This window comes from Parus major, chromosome Z, assembly GCF_001522545.3.
Source record: "Parus major isolate Abel chromosome Z, Parus_major1.1, whole genome shotgun sequence".
Taxonomy (NCBI): domain Eukaryota; kingdom Metazoa; phylum Chordata; class Aves; order Passeriformes; family Paridae; genus Parus; species Parus major.
Window position 1 is genome coordinate 50,492,037 of NC_031799.1, and position 22,596 is coordinate 50,514,632.

General features: G+C 40.1%; 1 protein-coding gene across 1 annotated transcript in view; it reads left to right on the forward strand.

The window, feature by feature from the left end:
• LPAR1 (lysophosphatidic acid receptor 1) overlaps positions 1-22,596 on the forward strand; it is a 72,414-nt gene that overhangs the window by 29,965 nt on the left and 19,853 nt on the right. The window contains exon 3 of the mRNA XM_015615276.2: positions 6,732-7,479. Within this exon, the coding sequence (XP_015470762.1) occupies positions 6,732-7,479 (748 nt within the window). The remainder of the gene's footprint in view (positions 1-6,731; positions 7,480-22,596) is intronic.

Sequence of the window (22,596 nt, forward strand, 5' to 3'; positions counted from 1 at the left end):
TCTACATTCTGTTTATATATTTCACAAATATTTCAATATATTAAAGCAAAAGAAACCCAAATTGTCTAACATATATTTAATGAAAAAAAAAAGTATCTGCTATTGTAAACACAGAATAGTCTTCTTAGTTCCATCTGTAAATCTGTTTCCAGTCACAAAATGAAATTTGCTATGCTCGTTGACATAAGCCTTTTGCTTGTGGGCTAAACTCTCCCAGGTGTTTGCTTTGCTGGTTTGCTTGGTGAGGAGCAATGGGAGGTGTGCCCTGGAGGTGGAAGCAGCACTAGTGTAGCCCACAGCATTTTTTCAGCATAAAATTGCTATCTTTGAGCTGCTGTAGACAATAATTAACTCCCAGCTTGGTTTACTAACTGGGTCTAAAGGATAGACATTGTAAATCATTATGCATGAAAACTCATTTGGGATGTTATAGGTGCAGATTTATTTTCCCCTCCAACTGCTTCCACTCTGGCTTTTGAAATGCACAGATAGGACTCTGTGTGCTGCACCTCTCTCCAGAGAGCTCCTCCTAAGGTGGGGGTGACTTTGATATGAGTCTGTCCTGCATGCACTCATCCTCACAGCAGCATTCAGGGACTCACAGCAGTTTGGGTGTCTGTGATGCTCAGGCTGAGGGTAAGGAAGGTGGGCAGCTGGGGGTGAACTGAGCAAGACAATGGAGCAGCCCAAACACAGAATCATGGCAGAGACATTTTCTGAAGGCATAAGAGGTGGAATATTTTAGTTACTAAATGAGATGACGGAATATTCCTGTGTCTCCTACAATGCCACAAAGTGTTGAGCCTGTACCCATGTTTGGCTAGTGCTTGTGAAACTGAGCTTGTCATGAAAGCTACCCCAAAGGAAAATAAGTTTTAAGAGTTTTGCAGAAGCCCTTTCTGTACTTCGTATGTAACACCACTATTGGGCTTAAGTACCCAATTTGGGCTCAATATGCTCTACCTGAACCACAGCCAATTACTTAATTTCTACAATAATTCCACAGATGTCCCTTTGAGAGGAGCTGGGAAGGCAGAGAAAAAAAAAAATCCTTACTAATCGACATATGTAAGCCATTCTAGGAATGTGAGGATGTGATGATGTAGAACTATGCCCTGATTCAAACAGTCTTCATTTCCTCCTCTACTGGAAAACTTTCTATGAACATTTATGTAGTCCTTGTGAGGAACACAGCTCATCTGAAAATGCTGGATCTGTGGAAAAGGAGCAACAATACAACAATCTATGAATTGATGGCTAAGTTGCGGATGGATGAGGTCACTCTGTCTTTTTTTTTTTTTTTTTTCCAATTCTTCTAGCTTTTAATTTCTTAAATCCCGTTTTTCTTGCAGAATTTTGGAAGGTCGACAACCTCCCTGGTTTTGTAGCCAATCTGTGGAGGTTATAATCATTATTAACCAATGGGATCTGTATTACTTGTGTATTATACCTTCCAAGAGTAAAACACTTTTTCATGCTGTTGCTGTTAACTGGTTTCTTTAATACATTGAGTGCCTAGGTATGTTGAGCTGCATTTCCAGGTATAAACTGTAGGATACAGAGAAATTCTCAGTTCAGTTTCTGGTAGCTGGGACGTTTGTCAGCTCTGAGACTCTGTAGCAGTTCAGTCTGCTACAAAAGCATCCTAAAAATTATTGGATGCTCTAGCTGTTGCCACATGATCTTTAAGTAACTTTATGCTTTAGGATGTTTTAATAGCATTAAAGGGATCCCCTTGCAGTGAGATTAATTTCCTCCTGTCTTGCCAGCTTTATGAAGGGCAAAATGATATAGTGAAATGAAGTAACCTGCTGTGACAGAGCCCCACCCTATCTTATTATATTGGTTTATCTTTAAGTTCATTGAATGGTTACTTTGGGAGATGAAATTCTGAAGAGGAGGTGCCATTCTATGTTGGTGATAGAGTTTCTTACTTTCATTGTTCAGACAAAAAATATGTCTGTGCATAAGGCTATAATGAATCAGGACCCTTGTCTTGTGACTTCATGATTTTTAATTTTTTTTACTTCTACTTTTATCTTTAAAGGAAACACATCTTTTCCACTTTATTTTAAAGCTTTTCTTTTATGTTCTACAGTTTGAAAAGTAGTCTATGTTTTGCATTAGGTAATGGACAACTGTTTTTGCAAATTGGATTTTTTTTTTCCTCATCTGTTACAACTTTACTTTCGTAAATCCCATGTTTAGCAGTTGTGGGTTGACGAAGTATTTACATATTGATTTAATTATGCCTATACTTACTTGTTTATCCTTATTTTAAAGATAATCTTACTTTATACTCTTCTTTGGGGATTTTGAAGTTGATAGTTCCCTGAGGTTTTTCAGCTTGACCCCTTTCTGGTATGTTGGTAAACTTAAGATATTTACCTAAGCTGAAAGCAATGGTATTGATTTCCATTCACTGCTGCACTAAATGTAAAGATATAATACAGTTATCATGGTTTTGTAGTCTTAGTTTACCACACCAGTATTGGAAAAATTCATTGCTTTTTGTCTCTTCTGTGTTCTGAGTTAAAGAACAGCAGGATGTGGAGGTTAATTCAGCAAAAGACAAAAAAGAGAGGAGCAGTGTTTGGAGAGTTTAGGGTTAAGATATTTTTAAGAGATTTACTGGATATGGACTTTTTTGTGGCTTACAAGTTTGAAAAGTGCTGTAAAAGTCAGACCTTAGTGTTCAGAGAATGTTCTGCTCTGTTTCTCTTGACAAGAAATAGATGTACCCATGGGAGACAGTGGTCTGCCTTCTTTTGTTTTGTGTATCAAGGAACTCTACAAACTCTGAGATTGCAGAGGGGTTTGTAAACTGACCAATCTTCCCCTCAGGCACCTTGTGCTAATTAATGCTTTGTTTAGGCAGAATCAATCAATGGTATTTTAAAACTTTTGATGTTTGTTTTCTACCCTAAGCATCTCTCCATACACAGCCCTCACCAAGTGAGCTGTCACTGAATATGGAGCTGGCAGGATCCAGAGATCCCCTCTCACCTTCTGCTCCAGGCAGACAGTGTGTTCTCCACTCCTGTCTCTGCCCTAGGAGGGACAGGTAGTAGTGGGCTGCTCTCCCAAGGACACACAATGGTCAAGCTGCTATGGATCCAAATCCTATCCTGTTCTTTAGGGTGTGATGCAGAGGTGGGACAGAAGCAAGATAAATCAGGCACAAAATATAGGAAATCTTAGATGGGCTTTTCTTCCCAGTGTTCCCCCTGGCACCCCTGTGGTGTGATCCCATACAACCAGAGGAAGGGAGACAACCAGGCAGATAGTGCCTGAAAGGGCCAGTGCCAAGATGAATTGAATCACTAATTGCTGAAGAAGAGTGAGTTTTGTTTATTAAGTCCTGGTGGCAAATTTCCTGGTCTGTGTGCACTGTGCTGTGGTTATAACTATGTCTCATAATATTAAGAGATTTAATTCCATGTACTTGCAATTTTCTTCTTTGATTTGGGACAACTGTGTCTTGGGTCATCTTCATCTGGTGAGAGGAGACTTTGCTTTTAGCCTGCTTTTTCTCTATTTTTCCTTATCTGTCTTGCTGACTTACAACTCAATGTTTACTTCTTCCACACAGACACATCCTAGAGGTTTAGTTAACATGGGCAATTTGCAGCTTGGCTTGTTTTAAACTTCTGCTGAGATATACTGAACAGATGAGGTAAATCTCTGGGCACCACACATCTGGCTTACACAGGCAGTGAAACACAGAGTGAAACTGCAGGAAATTAAAATATAAACTTCCCTGCCCCTTTCCTGCAGGGGCAGGAGCGGGGATGGGGTCTGCCTGCTTGCATGTGCCTTTGTGGTATGTTAACACTTTGAGTACTGAGCGGAAAAGTACATTTCTCTCCTGCTTGAGACTTTCCAGTCAGCATCAGAGCTAAATGTGATGCCTTGGGATTTTTATGTTTGTGACCTGGGAGGTCAAAACCTTCCTTTAAGATATACATTGGCATCCAAGAAAGCTGATAATCTGGAAGTCCCCTGTTTGAACTTTCGCCAGCAAACTATCTCAGCTTCTTCTCTTCTTTCCCTTTGGAGGGGTGAGGGGGTGGAGAGTGAAAAGATTGCTTTTACAGGAGATCCCAGGTTTTAGATTAGAATGCCTTAAAAACAAAATCTTTTCAAAAACTTATCCAAAATCCCTTACATGAACACAGCATTTTGTTTTTCTGTCTTCGAAGTGAGCCTCGTACGAACTTTTCTGAGGTTGCTCAAGTGCTGTCATGGTTTTAAGCTGAACAAGCCTGGTTCTGCAGTATTTCACATATTCTTGTGTGTGTATGTACATTCCACCTTAGCTTGGAATTTTGTGACTAAGTCATATTTTTTGTCATTTTTTTTTTCAGATTTCAAATGAAAAGCCAGGGAAGAATATTGCACAATCAGGGAATAATTCACATTTTAAGCCCATGTACAAAACCAAAATACAAAGAAAAAAAGAAGGAAAAAGAAAGTAAAAGCATAATACGTACCACATTTTAAATTTCTGAATTAAAAAATGCATGGCTTTCCAGGTGTAGCAGGCCTCTTTCCACAGGAGCAACAGTGGAGCAGGAATCATTACATGTGGGTAGCAGACATCTGAAAGAAAAAACAGAGTGACAAATACACAGGCAAAGAGAATTTATTCAAGATCACAAATATCCACTAGATCCTGCATCCAAACATTCCTACAGACACTAAAAGTCCTGTTCATTACATAATTAATGCAGATGTTGGCAAGCTTTTATAAGGGCCACTAATTCATTCGTATGACTTCCTTTTTCCCTCAAGGGTTCTTATATTTGACCTGTTATTACTACAAGGTCTTTAACCAAAGAATTAAAACCAGATGTCTTGTAGCTAGGTCTCCTTTTATTAAATGTCCCTTATAAATATTTTTTTTCTTTATATGCAACAGATCCAATATGAGAATTTTTAAAATTTCTTAAATAATTATGGCTAAAAGGCTTTAAACCCAAAAGTTGATGTATCCTAGAGGAATAATAAAAGTATTATACTCTCTGTGCTGAGAAATGCTATTTACTCTAACTTTTTATTATCCTAGGCCTGTAAATGTTTCTGGTCAACGTTTAGGCTGGAGGTAAAATCTTTCTAGAAAGACCTTTTTCTTTAACATAAATTTAAATGTCATGTAGTCCATTTGGGATATAGGTGGAAGGTTTTGTATATTGCTTTATTGGAATTGGCTTAATTGCATTGACAAACGTAGAAATTAAAAGAAACAGAAACAACTTTGGGTAACTCTAAGGAGATCTTTATTACATACTATGTTCACTTGAGTCAAGTTATGAATTCTGTTTCCCAATTCTGTACATTTTTGTTTTCAACAAGAAGGTTAGGTTAGCTGTAGCACTTCCTGCAGTGTAGCAACTGGAGCTGTCCAAAACATATGGTTTACTTTTAATAGGAAGAAATTACCATCTTTTAGTGTTGTTGGTATGTTCCTTGATTTGGCTTCTTACCTGCATTGCTAAAACTATGCTCTTGTTTTTGTAAAAATTCAAGTTTAGTTGATAGAGTTCCAGAGCGATAAAAGCAGAGAGGCAAAGGCAGGTCTTATAGAAAGAGGCTTTTTTGACATGTGTTTCTTGATTTGATTTTTTTATTTATTTTTTTTTAATTATTATATTACATCTTTGTTGCATACCCATGCTAAACGAGGAACCAGGATGTTATTCAGATGGTTTCTTTTGCTAATGTTTGCCTTTTGGGAATTGCACCTTGAGTAATTGAATGGAACTGAGAAAGAAGACTCATTAGGCATTTTCTTATAAGCCAACAATTTTATCCAAAACTTCTACATTCTGGTGGAATATGGGCTTGTTTGTTGCCCCCCTGGCTGTCCTCAGCAGAGTACAAAGAAAATTAGTCGTGTTCTCTGACATAACCATGACAATATTTAACGCAGGAAATAAGGTTGGATGCTTTTAACTCTAGTTAAGCCAAATACTACTATTCTTGGCTCACTCTTATTTCAAATTGGAATAAGACAGTACTGGGAGTTATATTTAAAAGCACACTCTGTATTTCAAACCATTTCTAGAAACGTGGCTGGCGCTCATAGAAATGCTATGTCATGCTTACTTTATTGTTCATAAAAGCACTTTTTATGGACATGTGTCATCCTTGGTAATTCATGGTCTCAGAGCATACTGACAACCTTTATTTAGGGTGTTCTTCCCATGTGTTAAGACTAGACAAGAAGGAATACCTGTGATGGAAAATGGAATGAGAAATGTAATGTACATTTCTTCCTCTTTGAAGAGCTATTCTTCCACTACAGTCAAACAACAGTTTTGTGCATTGATAACATAAATAAGGTGTCTAGCTGAGTTAATTTTTCTTAATTATGAATTGCAGTCTTTCCCTTTAACTGAATCTCTCAGCAGGTCTGCTTGGCCAGAAGCTCATTTTCTATGCAATTTACAACTACATCAGAAATCATGCTGGCTCCCAGATCAGATGGAACCATTTCTGGTTGTTGCTAATCTGGTTGCCATTACTAGATTCCTCAGAGCAATTGCTTGTGAGTTGTGGAATGCCATTCGGTCTGAAAAAATAAATTTGTTCTGAAGTGTGTTCCTTTCCTGTGCCCCTCCCCGCTCTCTGTGTATGTCTCATCCATGAAGACAATCATATGTTTTCAGTTCTGATGTCATTCTGTTTTGTTTCTTTTTTCTCTTTTTTTTCCCCCCCCCTTCTTTCAGTCCACAGCCATGAGTGAACCACAGTGCTACTACAATGAAACCATTGCCTTCTTTTATAACCGAAGTGGAAAATATCTAGCCACTGAATGGAACACTGTCAGCAAGCTTGTAATGGGACTGGGGATTACCGTCTGCATCTTCATAATGCTGGCCAACCTCTTGGTTATGGTGGCTATTTATGTCAATCGCCGATTCCACTTTCCTATTTATTACTTAATGGCCAACTTAGCGGCTGCGGACTTTTTTGCAGGGCTGGCCTACTTTTACTTAATGTTCAACACAGGACCCAACACTAGAAGACTGACTGTAAGCACCTGGCTTCTCCGTCAGGGTCTCATTGACACGAGTCTGACAGCCTCTGTAGCCAATTTGTTGGCCATTGCTATTGAGCGGCACATTACAGTTTTCCGAATGCAGCTACACACTCGGATGAGCAACCGCCGAGTGGTCGTTGTGATTGTTGTTATCTGGACTATGGCCATCGTCATGGGTGCCATACCAAGTGTCGGATGGAACTGTATTTGTGATATCACTCACTGCTCCAACATGGCACCGCTCTATAGTGACTCCTACCTGGTCTTCTGGGCTATTTTCAACCTGGTCACTTTTGTGGTCATGGTGGTCCTATATGCTCACATCTTTGGGTACGTTCGCCAAAGGACTATGAGAATGTCCAGACACAGTTCTGGACCCCGCAGGAATCGGGACACCATGATGAGCCTCCTGAAGACTGTGGTCATTGTGCTTGGTAAGTGCTTACTTTGCCCCACCCTCTTCTCCCTGCTCTGTTTCTTATCAGGTGATATCAGTAATGCATGGTCAGCAGAATTTGGAAGACACTAGAAGAGGTGCAGACAGTAAGAACACCCTGAGTTCACTACTGAGGCTATCAAGTTTATTTATAGAAGTTGATGTAACATGTCATTCAGCCCTGTAACATGAAACTGGTGAAAATCCAGATGTAATGTGGTGGGTTTTTTGCAGCAATGAATGTTTAAAACTTTTTATAGCAACCTATTATATCCAGTGTTTGTCCTTTTGCCTTTGAATATGCCAAATGGCTTCAAACTCAAAATAGTACAGGCAAGGCTCGGTATTCCACTGAAGTACCTGTTGTATCCTTTTTGCCAGCCAAAGGTGTTGTGTGTATTCATGAGAAATTCCAGTATATGGAGAACAGTGAGGGGCTACAGGTTATTCACAAAAAGACTGTGTGTTAAGCAGGACTGCATGTCTTCAGTCCTATAGTGTTTGGTGCCTATCAGTATCTGACCACTTGCTAATACAGGAAAGTAGCTTGTGAGATACTGGTGTGCTGCAGCACACTGCTCAGAAGGTGCCTAAGCTTCAGAGCTTGGCATAAGAAAATATCATAACACACTTTGGATTCAGGGCGTTCTTGTCATTTTGTGACAGATTGTGATTTTACTTGGCTGTTGTCTGGGGTTCCCAGTTTCCTTATGCAGAAGTACAGCCTAAATGCTGAGTAGTTCTCTGGTGATGTTCTTTGCTGTTTGTTCTGTTTTTTGTTGGTGCAGATGATGGTGAGCTGAAGGCAGCAAGGATGGTGCAGGTTTTCTCCCTGTCCAAGTATGTGTTCTCACCTGTTAGGTGTTCCACTAGTACAGTACATGGGTCTCCAGGTGTTCTAGTACCCTGTTGCATCAGATGGTTGTTCTAGTAGTCCATAAATGCAATTGTTATGCAGTCAAGGAAGCCCAAAACTTAGCCCCATTTCTCTCCTTGACATTATGGTTCTCATAGGTTTATGCTGCAGCTTGCACTTTCTATCACAGAAGTGGCAGAATGGTTGCACAGATTCGGTGTGAGTCAATGTGTCAACTCACTTGTTATTTAAGAATTTACATGTTGTACTCTGACCTAGTGATTTGCTTTTTAACCAGAATGTGAATTGTGAAGTTAACTAACCTGTTAAGCCTTTGATAAGATGTATTCCTCCATGTCCTGCTCTTCTCTTCAGGGAAAGAAAGAACTTCCATAGTTTTGCAAGAGAGACTGTAGCAGTTGTTAAAACTTCTCCTGACTTCCTGGTGGTTCAAAAATCTGTCCCTCCCCATCTCCATGATTTTCATGGCAGAAGGCAAGATGAGGTTAAGCATCCTAAGAAAATTTGGGTTTTGCAGTCCTCTTTAAGGAAAGCTAGAGACCAGTCATAGGCCTGTAGTGCAAACAAGCAGCAATGCTTTCACTTCCTTACCACCTGTGAGGCACAATTGGAAGATAAAGATGGTTGGGAGGCATAAAGATGGGTTTGGTTTGTTGTGTAAATTCTTTTTATTTAAGAAATAAAAAAAGAAAGAATAGACTGAAGTCAAGAATTAGGCTTTGGGATAACCACAGAGACTTTTGGGGAGTTAAATATTTGTAAATATGTGTTAGTAGACTGCTAGGTGCACCATGAGAAATGTTCATTAGTTGCCGTCAGTTGGGGAGTACCATCCCATGTTGCTGAATTTGCACTTCAGGGGAAGGTTGTTTTGTGGTTCTAAAGAAGAAAAGCTAAGTGTCACTTTAAAGCACTTCTGGGCAGCAGGTATCTCAGATATCAGCAGACATCTCTCAAGCAAACAGTGTGGTCAGCATATTGATCAAGCAGGTGTGCTGGTGCTCTATCACTGTTTACAGTCTACTTGTAAGTCTGGCTTAAAGTTTTCTTAAGCAGAAGATTTAATTTCAAGGCTCTTTCTTCCCGAGTGCCTTCTTGAAAAGGTGGTGCTGCAAGTTTATCTACTGGAGCTTTTTATCTACTGGGAAGGGCAGAAAAGATGAGTGTCTTAGGCTGTATGGAGCAATTTGCTGAACTTTTATCTCATGTTATCTGGCTTTTTCTACATCAGTAAACCTCAAAAGCATGGAGGAAAATAACCCCTGTCTTTCTTAATGGTGCAAATCAGGGTAATAATACATTACTCAATGCTCTGGTTTCAGGCAGAAACCAACTTTTTTCAGGAAGTGAAGATGGGAAAGAAAGCAGTTTATTCTGAAGATCCCTCTCCCTCCTCTCCTACCCCACAGCTGAGTGGGGAAGGGAGCTGGTTGAGTCAGCTTACTTTACACAAGAGAAGATAATTCATTTTGGAGGAGAGGGAGGGTGCCCTGGGATTGAAAGGAAAACAGAACTGGGGCTCTGGGTAAACCTGTGAGCATTGGCAGAGAGAGGCAAACCATTCCTCATCTTAGAATCTTTGTTAAAATTCTGCTCAGCCGTAAGTAACCCCATTGTGAATTGGGCAGCAGTGAACTGTTATTTGACTTTTAAACTTCCATAAACGGGTGTCCTGGAGTTGTCCTGCTGGCTGTACTCCCAGGCAGAGCCATGCTGCTGCTGCTGCAAGCAGAAGAGCATCTTTCCCCCTGTCTGCATTCTCACTGTGTTTGGTGGGCAGGAGGGGGAGGGAGTAACACAAGAGCTTCTTGTTTGGTAGCTGCCTAACACTGCCTGCCCTCCTCGTGCCTTGCTGCCTTGCTCCTAGAGGAGAAGAGCTGGCCCAAAGGGGTGCAGTCCTCCAGGCAGTGATGCTGTCAGCATGTGCGGGGAGGGTGCCAGCTGCCTCTGACAAGAGGGTGATTGTGTGGGGAGGGCTATGGCCGCTTGACGCACTGACTGGAGCGGTCGGGATCTGGCACACTGCGTCATCCCACAGAGCGGGTGGGATGCTGGATCCTAGGAACAAGTCAAAAGCAGAGAACAGATTTTTTTTTTTAATTTTTTTTTTTTGCCCTCTTGTTTTTTTCCTTGAGTAAAATAGTTTAAACAGAAGGAAGTGATTTCATAGCTGAGCCCTTTTTTTCTTTTAACAAGGCTGCTTTTGAAATCTTTCAAAAGTAACAAGGAACATAAAGCTCTTTCTCTAAACCACGCCTTTCCTTTGCACTGGAACTAAGGAAGGACTGATCTGTGTACTGCACATAGCCATAAAATCATGTCTCACTTGGCTTGCAGCTCAGTTACACTTTGCCTTTCACCACCACCATGTGTTCCCTTTAAATGAGCAATCAGGGAACAGGCAGAAACTGAGCAGATACATCAGCTGAAACTTGGCTTCCTCTCTTCTGTTCTCCACGTTTTCTCATGTTACATTTAAAGACAAAACTAAACTGTTTTTCTGCTGGGAATCATAGTTAGACTCTGAAACCATTTGTCCAGGCCAGTTGTAGGTTTGGCCCAAAAATGGATGACAATATCTAGCTATTGTTTTAAGAAATATTGAAAGCACCAAATTAATGATTTCAGAGCTCAGGCCTGGATAAACTAGCTCTGGTCTGGATTTCCTTGGCCTGGAATCAATCAGTCATGAAAGGCTAGGGTCTTTCAAGTATTTTCAGGTACATCCCTGCATTTGTAGATAAGTACTGTCTTAGAATGTTACTGTTGGAAAGTTAGCCTGGATTTCTCCTGCCTAAAAGCCCATTAAATAGCCATTCTGATTTGTCACTTTATATTTTTACAGTGTGGATAACTCTGCCATATACCTCTATATGCATCTTTGGGCATTCCTCTCTGTTTAGAATTTAGACTGAGATTGTGATACTGAGGGTTTATAACTGAATTTCAAATAAGCACAATACCAACAACACTTCTTATTTGTATTTTACTAATCCTGATTAGTCTTCTATGCTGGGTGGGTTCTCAATGTTGTTTGGCCAAAACTAGGCATGCCTTTTGAGCCAAAAACCACAGCTAGCCCCCAGGATCTAGGCAGACCAAACAATGAATTCGTAATTGTTTACCCTTTATGTTCCTGGGAAGTAAAAGGATGTTTAGGACTTTCCTGCCTGTAGAATCATCCACTTTGTTTGCAGGAATGTGGTTTACTCTGTAAGACTGGGAAATTAATGTGGGCACAGATAAAAAAGGTGAAGGTTCTTTTTGTATAAACTTTGAGTTTGTATAAATTTTTTTTTAAAGGAGTCTCACTGTGTTTGAAGACAGTCCTTTACTTACTATAATGAAGAAATAAATGTAAGAAAAACATCTAGAAGTTCAGTATAAACATCTGGAAGGGTAAAACTGCTCAGCAACAGCTTTTTTCCTGCCCTCTCTGCTGCAGTTGTGAATTGCATAAGACTTATTTTTGTACTTTTGTAGCTTATCTTTCACATCAAGGTACCATATAGGGTTGGAAAACAGCAAAAAACTGTTAATGCCCATGAGTGTTCACATATACTGTAGCTCCACCGCAAAGCAAATAAAGTGCATTATTGATAACTTTAACCTTTCTGAGTGGTTGTTTTGACATGCAGTCTGCATCTTTTGCTTCTCATACAGTAAAAGCATTTGATTACCAGTACAATATAAAAAGACTGTGAAATAATGCTACAACCTGACTGACACGTGTCTTGACAGAGGCATGTCATTTATTTCCATATCCCTCATGCAGCATCAGGTAATTAACTGGAATGGCTTATCTTTGTTGGCCTTAAGGCTTAAATAATATGAAATATATTTCATCAGTTACCCATGCTGTGGTCCTGGACTGAGATGAAGATGGTCATGTCTAGACAGAGCTTGGTTATGGCATCGCTCAAATTTTGACAGACCTTTCCTGCTCATGCAACGTTATTCCTGCAGGCCAAAGGAAGCATCAGCCCTCTTAGCACAATGCAACTTATAAGATGATCTTCTGGAGAAACCAGGGTTTAACTCTGAGCCCAGTGACTGTAGGAGGACAGCTTCACCTATTTACCTTTTACTTGAGGAGTCCTGCTGCTGTCGAGAGTGATGAGCTTTGCAGCAGCACTTTTCCTGAGATGACTGAAATTGAAGATGTTGTCTTAGCTTGGGGATGTCCTTCCACTAGGTAGCAGTGGCCTCATGGGGAGAGGAGCAGCATCTAACCCAAGGTGGATTTTCCTTGCAATTATTACATTTTCCATAGAGAGTTGGACTGGGCAGTAACATCAGCCTGGAGTTCAGATGAGAGCAGCATTTTTCACAGCTGCTTCTCTGGAAGTGGTGCAGTGTGAAGCCATAAATACTGTGTTAGCCTGTGCTCTGCACAGGGAGCCAGTTCAGAGTCACCAACCCTGCTGGACCCCACGTCACAGAAATGTTGTTTTTGTATTGATTTAATCCTAACAGAAAAACAGGGCAATAAATTCTGTAATTGTGTGGGCACTACAAGTCTGAGCTTCAATGACTTTCTCTTTTAGCAAACAGGTTGCAGTTATGTTCGGTCTCAGTGGCATAAACTGTAAATTTAACCCTACAGTCAGGTAAACTGGGAAATTGTTGCTGATGACTTCGTCTAAATGGAGAGCTCATAGAGTTTAAGGGATAAAATCTTATCACGTTGTATGGAGAGCGAAGGTTTGTAATATATGCTTTCAGAGATGCAGTGTGACATCAGTACTTTCAAGCTCTATCATCAAATATTTGCATGAAAAAGTGAAATTTTGATAAAAATTATTATTTATAGAACACCTTATCTATCCCACTGGATTTTGGATGACTTCGATTCCTGCCTCTCCTCTCCTTAGATTTGGGTCTTTCCTGCCTCTCCTTCCTCAGGACTAGTTCTGATTTCTCCTCAAAAGTTTCCTTGCAGGAAAAAAGATGCAGTTTAGGGAGTCAGTGGTTTCCAGGCCTTGCCATTTCCACTTATTTTGTATTATGAATTATCTTTTTGGTTTCATTGTTTTTTGTTTTTCCTTGTGCATCTTAATGACATTTTAGATGGACTTAAGTAACAGTGTACTTTTAGCTTGCCAGTAGATGAAGGGCAATGAAAGTCTTCATATTATTGCATATATTTGTCAGAAGGTTTAATTGCAAAATCATTCAGATTTAATAACAAGAACTTTAACTTTCAGTCAGTGATTCATAACAAGTATAATAATTTTTTTATGTTTGTCAGTGTAAATGTCTGTATTCTCTATTTTCTTGATAAATACAGCTTGATCACTATATTAGACAGGTCTATTTTCTAACAGGAAGACAAATTTTCACAGAGCATTATTAAAAATCAGTTAGGTTTTCTTTTTCTAGTTAAAATAATGGAGGCACAAAAACTTGACAAGGATCTACACACAATATGTATGTAATTATGCAGTGATTGTAATGTGTTTTAAATTTTAACACCCTTTGTAGGATGTTTCTTGATTGCTTGTTATACTTTATGCTGCCAGTAAAAGCAGTGTTGTGTTTGCTCTCAAAATCTCAAAATCTCAAAATCTCAGCCACTGATCATTTTTATCATCATTTATAGTCCTGCAAATAAATTCTGATGGATCTTGAATTTTTTCTAGTAGTCCCAAACTAAACCGCTTCCTGTTACTGGTTGGCTGGTGAGGATGCTGAAAGCAAAAATAATAAGGAAGCATAGCATCTGGAAATTACAGTGTGGACAGTTTGTTTGTGCGATAAACTTCATAAGTAGCTTTCTTTTCCAAAACAAGCCCATGCAAGCTCTGCTTGATGCAGCAGAAATTACCTGTGCCTTCTTTCCAGGCAACTCTCTCTGAACCCTGAGTGTGGCTGGATGTGTAGAAAGTCTCATTCTAAATGTTTTGCTTAATTTCTTCACTGACTGTCCCAGTTAATTTTGTTGCATCCACAGTTAAAGCTGATAAACCCCTGGTAAATGTCTTTTCTCTAAAGTATTCCAGGTATCCCTATGGCATTCCATGCTTCACCCTGGGGAATCCATTTAGAAGTTTTCTCCTTCTTTCAAACCCCTTCATTTAAGAGTAAGAATTATTTATTTTCATTCAGGATCCTTTGAAAATGCACTTTGAGGACCTTCCCGTCATTTCCCAAGACAGGAATGTGGTTTTATTTTATTTTATTCTTGAGAGGGAAAAATGTCTCTAGTAAATACATTCCTTTAAGTATGATGAAAATGAGGCCTTGTTTAATAAAAGTCTTTCGCCTGACTTCAGTATAATTTATTACCTTTTCAGGGAAACAATAAATTTAAAGGGCAGATGAAAGCTCTCTTCATTTTTCCAGGAATGACCAGAAAGGGGTAAACCTTAAGTAGTTCTTGCACTTCACCTTTTGATTAAAAAAAATTAATAAACAAAAAATAATTCTTGTTGCTTGCATAGGTTTCATCCTTTCTCCAAGGCACTTCTAAAAATTAATTGCAATGGCAAAAGTAGATATATTTCTCAACAGGCCCAGAGAATTGATTTTTATTTTCCTTTAATTTAGTATTAGGATTTAGAAAGCACACCTTGACCTTGAAAAATTGAATCCAAGATTTTCACTTGGATCCAGGTAAATCCAGATAAAATGTTGACTAAGGAGTGATAGTCACTTACTGAAAATCCACATCAAATCAAAATTAATTGGCAACCTATCTTGCTCTGATATCAGACTCCACTGAACAGTGCAACATCCATGAGTGAGTATTCATCAACCTGGGCTTCTCTTAAACAATACAGATGGGCATGTTTTGTGGGACATTTGCTCCAAAACAGAGGCCTTGGTAAACTTTGCTGAATACCCAGGGCAGAAATCTTTACCAAGAAGAAATTTTAAAAATTAGCATGTACAGAAGGCTTACTGTAAAATGCCAGCACATGACCAAGTCCTACTGATCTCTCAGAATTTGATAATTTTGAATATTTTGGAAGAGAAGACGGGAACCCATCGTTTCTTTAGAAGAGGCAACAATAGTGCTCTTACAAAATGGCTGCCCACAAAAATAATATTTTTGTCCTCTAGAAAGCACATAGTTGCATGAATTTTTGAATTTGCTTCTAAATGTTTTGCTTATTTTGTTCACTGACTTTCCTGATTATATTTTTTGCCCCCTCAGTTGAACTGATACATCCTTGGCAATTCTTTAAATTTGCAGTCTGAAGGTACGGGGTAAGGTCTGTGTCCAGCCACTGGCTTCTGTTTTCTCCTTTGTGATACCATTTGTATTTCCTGTGTTTCAGCAAGCACCTCTCAAGTGCTAAGTCAAATTTACAGCCAGACCTCAGCTTCAGAAATTACGTGAACAAAAATGCCAGTTGTTAAAATGCCAGCTTGTCTCGTTGTAAAACTGCATTCAATGAGGCACTGAACTATTGTTTGTTTCCACCAGTGGAAAGCACTAACAACAACAGACTGTTTTGTGCAAGAAAAGCAGTGGTGCTTCTTCTGCATTGCTTCATTGCACATGAGCAGTGTGATTAAGTATTCTGGGTTTGTTTTTTTCTGGGATAATCCATAGAAACAGAAGAATAACAATTGTCAATATCAGATTATTTTTTGTCTTTATAGTGTCAATGAAACTATGGCTCTTAACATCAAATCAGAGGGTTACTCCTGTCAGCAAAGCTTGCTGAGACATCTGAGGTACAGAAACCAGTCAGTGCAGCGGGAAATGGTCAGCAGTGATTGATAGCTTCCAGACAGCAGCCATGCTCCCATCCTTCTAGCCTCAGCATAAACAGAATGTTCCCCAAAAAGTCTTAGTTTCTGCATTTTTTAATGAATATATTCAGAACCTGAATGTGAAAGGAAAATACGATTTTAATTTCTTCTTGTGGCAGCAGAACAGCTTCCCATTCCTGCATTTCATACTCATGGGGATGCTGTCGCTGAGCTCAATTATGGACTACTTTTTTTTTCTTTTTTTTCTTTCACAGATCTTTTTTCTTCCGCCTTCCCTCCCCCCACCCCCAGACAGTCCAGCATAAGTTTTTCTCACACATTTGATACACTTTTTCAAAGCTGGAAGCAGCAGAAGATCTCCATCCCCTCTGTAGTTCTCGTTTGGGAAAACTGTGTCATACTTTCTTCAGAATAAGAAAATGTCTCTGAAGTCCATTTTCCTGTATCCATATGGAGAAATGCTGATAGTATGCCCAAGTGTGCTGCTTGTGTAACATGACAGGTCCACTGCTGGACACATATCCTTCCCCATCAATGCCTAGAGAGCAGCAAGGGCTCAGAGCTTATATGAAAGGCCATGAGACTTTGGAAGCTATGACATTGTTTGTAAATCTAAGGTATTTAATTTCCATGCCCTGGTGTTGTCCGTCAGTCTGCGCTATTTAGTGACATACTAAAGGAGCAAAGAGAATTGCTCTAAGTGGAAATCCTTAATTTCCAAACCCACCAGCAAACAGGGATGATTGCTTTGAAGTTTGTGGATAGGGTGATCTCAAGTTTTGCAACTGGGAGAGTGAGAACTTGGTCTGTAAAACTTGCCCCAGACATACCTGCCATGGGGGTGGCCATCTGCTGCTGCTAGGAGAGTAGCCTCTTGTGTGGTGCAGAGGTTGAAGTAATTAATTCCTTGATGCTGGCATTAAAAGCCTGTGAGATTACTGTAAAGAAAAAAGATTGAGACATGCTTGAAAGGAGTAAGAGAGTAATTCTGTTGCATTTTTTTGTGTTTGAGTAAGAGCTATCCACGTGGGTCTTTCTGTTTTAATAAAGTACTTGGTATCTGATTACAAGATTGTTAATATAGCCATAGATATGCGAGAACAGTTAGGATTTTTGAAATATCTTCCTTCATGAAAGAAGTCATCTTCCGAAGAAAAGGGAGGGGATTTAGCTGTTAAAAGGAGGAAAGGCTGCCAAGCTCCCCTGGATTCAGTACCTTTCTTGTTCTTCTTAAAGGAGTTTTGAGGGAGCTGTTTCGCATCTTCTGGTATTGATATAACCTCAGAAAGAACTTGTTCTGACATATGGCATTGATAATTCTCATTTTCCCTTGTTTTATGTTGCTTTAAGGTGCTTAATTTTTACTTTTCTAAAGGAGTACAAAGAGTAATTTAGAGATTAATTTTCTAAGCAAAAACTCGGTATATAGAGAGTAAAAAAAATATTATGTTATTGTAGAAAGGTTGCAACTTTTGTTTGAGCAGACTAAAATTGGAAACTGGATAGATGTCATGTTGTGGGACACAGCTCTAAGGGTGCTGGGAGCCCAGGGATCATCACTTGTGGCCTGCTTGTTGCCCAGTGCTCAGCCTCGTGAACAGACTTGGCCTACCATTTGCATTTTGTATTTACCCTCCTTCAGCAAGGAGAGAGTAATATCAAAGTACGTTGTAGCTTGAATTTTTTCCTGTTGTCACACACACACACACACAAAAAGAGAAGGTAAAGTGAATGCATATTGGTTAATATACTTTAATGGTCCTATAGGCAATGGGGACTGAAAATAGTTCTTCATTGAAGATGATCTGCACCTGATCCTTGCTTATTTAGCCAGAGTTCTGCACCAAATGAGTTGTGTGGGTTTCTGTCTTTCCATCAGAAAAGCTTGGCTTGGCTCACTCTGTGGGGACGAGGGAACAATTTAAGTAGAGAAACAAAGGGAAGTACTTGGCTTGAAATAAGTAATATAGCATTCTTTAGATGAACTTTCAGCCAATTCACCCATCAAATACCTGAGTGCTGCACTCACCATGTGTGTTTTATAAAGCAGAAGGTTTTCAGGTACACTGGCCTTGCCACAGCAAGTAGGGTGGGAGGTGTGGATAAAGCCATATGCATGCACTCCAGAAATACAAGCTTTTAAGTGCATTCCAGAGATCACAGTACTGATTGATGCTGTTTTCCATGAGATTTTCCTTTTATTTAAATTTTTGTTTTTTGATTCTTCACCTTCCTGCCTCTCCTTTCCCTCTATTCCTATCTCTTCACTCTATTTATAACTTTCTCTGCATGCCCTTGTCCCTGTTGGGCTGCAGGGAGGAGCAGCACCTCTGACAGCCCAGCTGCCAGGATAATTCCTGGGAGCCTGAGCTGTCAAAAGATGTTCTGGGGCCTTCACAGTAGAGACCACCATGTCCTGGAGCACCGGTGGCCCCAGCTCACATGCCTCTGAGCTGGATTGGGCTGCCAGACTGTCCTGCTTGTGGCATGGCATAGAAAAGCAGTTCCAGGCCTATTTCCAGAAAACAAAGTGTGGTCACCTTCCCACAAACCGCTGTCATAGGCATAAATATCCAGTATATAGAGATTTACTCTATAAAGTAAGAAAGAAGAACAAATTCTTTTTTCCTGAATTATTGGAACCAGGTTGTGAACTGACAGCCCCATCTGTTCCATTTTTACCCTGCCAGATCACGGTTTAGGCCTCTGATTGATTTATCTCTCTGATTGAAGGAGAGAAGTACCTCAGCGGGAGGAGTGTTGAATACTTTGCCTGCTGGGTAGGCAGCCATTTGCTTCCCAGCTTCCCTGACTATGCTGATCCAAGAAAAGGGGGCACCAGAATGCAAAAGAGCCTGCTGTCTTTGGCCATTAGCCAGGCACAGGTCATTTTACTATTGCTGCTGAGATTTTGGGGGTCTAGGGGCTGGGTTTCTTTCCTTGGGTAGCTCCCTCTGCATCCACGAGAGCTCACAGAAACCAACCAGGGCTGAGACACATCCTCTGGTTAAAGGTGCAGGAGATAGATGACTTTCCAAGGCTATAACCTCTCCTCCATGCTCTGGGAAACTCAACATTAAAAATATTTTATATTTTATTTTATTTTGGTATTTTATTTTATTTTTGTTGTTGTCTTGTACTTCCAGTTCCTAAGTTCAAGACTCCATTGATCATCAGTAATTGAAAAAGTAGATTGCACAGAAATAATGACCAGTTTAAGTTTGACCCATAAGGAAATTGCACCTGTTTCAGTATTTACTATAGGGAGGGATGTACAGCCACAGATGTACCAATTTTCTAGGATACAGTGCTTCAAATTCCAAAATATCCTGCATTTCAAATGAGTTGAGAGAACTGGCCTTAGCAAAAGTTCTGCATTTGTCTGTATAAACACAAGGAATTCCCCACAGTTATTGCTGAAATCTTAGCAGAGACATGAACCAGATTTCAAACTTGGCCTTGGCCACAAAGTATTCATAAGCTTTGTAGTTTGTGTACTTCACTTAAAAACAACTCACCTTTCTTCCCAGAGTTTGCAGAGCAGTCTTCTGCATCCACAGGCTTTGAAGAACTACCCTTGACTCCTACAGTGCAGGGAATCTTGCAAAGTGTCTCTTATGGGATGTCTCCATGGCATATTGCACTGTTGAGTGCAGATTTCCCCCAAAATAACAAGGAAAATATTCTAATTGCCAGAGGCTTTATTAGAGAGCCTTGACATCCTTTTCATTTGAAATTTAAGTTCATTGCCTCTTTTTGCTGCAGTTGCTTTGAAACAGAAGAGATAAATGTCTAACAGATGCAGCATTTTCACTGAGCATCTCCTCAGATGTATGTAAGAAAGCAGAAAGCACAACAAATAAAAATGCCAGCCCAAGCAGAAAGATTCTGATACTATTGTAAAGAGTTAAGTTGGATTTTTTTAATAGAAAGTAGTATTAGTACAGTGCACAGGCTCTAGTACCCTGACAGAATTGCTTAAGTATCTGCATATATGCAATTTTGAAGGCAACATTTTGCAGCAGTATATTATAGTGGACTTCTGTGTCTGCTGAAATCTGTGATAGTAAGAGATGTTTGTTACCACATCTTGAAACCATGGCTTCCACTTCTGTGACACTAACTGACTGCTTTCAAAAAAATGAGAAAAGTCCACGTATTTGGAAGATGGGTAGTGTACTGTTTTGTTGTTTAAACATCTCTTTTTCTCACACCTCAGAAAAATAAAACACCAAGTTCTTGGAAACACCAGGCACAGGCACGTTGCCAGCTTTTTAAAGACCTGTGAAAAGGGTTGTTAGGCTAGGATAGATTTGGAAACAGAGTGAAGCAACATGAGAGGTATCAGTAAGAGAAATATCTGGAAGCATTTAATGATTCTAGTAGCTCAGTTCATGTATGAATTGTTCTTTAATTTAGATGGAGAACTTGTGTTGGAATATTTTCACCCTTTTTGATTAAAGGGTGTGTATGCATATTGCAGTTTGTGCCCTTGGTGTGAGGGTTTTCCAGGGGACCCCTTGTTGCTGTGACCACAGCTGCCTCTTTGTGGCAGTGTCTCCTGGCTCCAGGACTTGCTTAAGAGTTCAGAGCACTCAAGAGCTGATAAAGACACCTCGGTGATGCTCTCACATTAAGAGTAAGGCAGACCTTCCTGACACAGGAAGAGTAAGGAAATTCAACAGGAAAATAAACGCCCTTGTGTTCCAGCTGGCCCTCAGATATCAAAGGGGCTGGTGGCCACTGGGCTTAGATTCTGGGTCATAGACAATTCCACACTAAGTCGCAGAAATTCAGAGGCAATGAGGCACTCTTAAATCCAGACATGTTCAATAAGAACTACTCAGATTACAGGTGCACAGGTAGAACAATACAATACACTGTAAGCCAAGTTGTGCCCAGTGAACCCTTACAGACAGAATGAAAAGGTTTGATGGCTTTCAGTAGCTCTCACAGCCTGGTACAAAATAGTGTCATTTCATGAGCAACAGAGATGTGAGTTCTTCTTGGATTGCTTATGATTAATATGCTCTCTGTGAAAGCATCTGTGAATATTTAAAATACAAAAGATGACGAATGCAGATGACAAAAATGCATTAACTTGCAAGATGCAATATACACTCAAAGTGTGATGACGCCATAAGCTAGATTTCTGAATTTCCCTTAGTATAACACTTAGTACAGCTGAGTTTGACCCAACAGATGTTCCTGTGGGTGAGGAGATGTATACAGCCATTGACCATCCCTGGGTACATTGAGAAAGGACAGCTAGGAATAAAGATAGTGAGGTGGCAAGTTGCATATGGCTTTCTGCCATGAAACAGCTCTTGGAGTTGTCCCTTTCCACCTGGCTGACGCATCTCAATGCAACATTTCTCTGAGTTTTAAGTTGTAGCTATAAACTTTTACATGTGTCTGTTGCAGTGTTTTTGCAGGCATTGCTACCTCTGCCTCTCCCTTTCCCTGTGCTCATGGGCAGCACTCATGTGACCCTGTATATGGTCATATCACTGCTTTTCTCAAAGCCTCCTGATAATGTCTGCTGCAATTAGCAAACCAGCTCATTTCCTTATTTACTGGTAAGTTTGCTCTTGCCTGTGCACTGCACCATCTACTGTGAAGATCTGAGCTTTCCACTCAATAAGTGTGCATTGCAGCAACATTTCAGCTCAGACTTCACGACTAGCAGCAGTTTTTTACAGTCACAACTGAGCCTTGGGAGATCTCTGCATTCAGCCCTCTCCCATCAACCCTGAACTCCTGCACAAAGTAACCTTTATGAAAAAGGGAATTTGTCTGTCATGCAGAATAAGAAGGAAGAGATTAAGAGCATCCAGGATGTGCATCAGTTACAAGTGTCTTTTTTGTTGGTTTTTCGTTTGTTCCTTTTATGAATGAAACATACAGCCATAGCTGCAGTAACAAGCTGCCATAATTGCACAAACATAGAACACATCAAAGCCACTGAACATCAAAAAGGTGGATTTCAACAGCTGCAGTTTCAATCTCAAGAGAGCTCCCCTGGCTGACAGAGAACACATGAGATCCAGCACCATCTCAGAGAGTAGCACCGTTTATAACTTACTAGATCAAAAATTTTACTGTTTGGGGAGGGTAAGAGGGGTCCAGCAATACTGCTTCTCCCCATTCTCATTCATTCATTCCCTTCCCCGGGCACACACAGCTTGAGTTTTACAAAACCCCATGGCTCAGGTAGTGATGCAAGCTTCCCCAGCCATGGGTCAGGTGGGAGGAGAGCAAAGTTCACATGAAAGCTGTGTCAATGAGGGGGAAAGGTGGCTGGATTGTAACCAGGATTATATCTCGGGCAGTGGAGCAGGGAACTCACCAATCCAAGAGACTCATATGGCATCCCAACACTGCAGGCTTCACAAAATGCTCACTCAGCCAGCTTCACACATGAGTTCCACAAAACATGGATTAAAGTAGCAGGGTGTGAAAACTGTCCTGCACAGGCCACATTACTTGTCCCACACCTGTAGCTTAGTCACT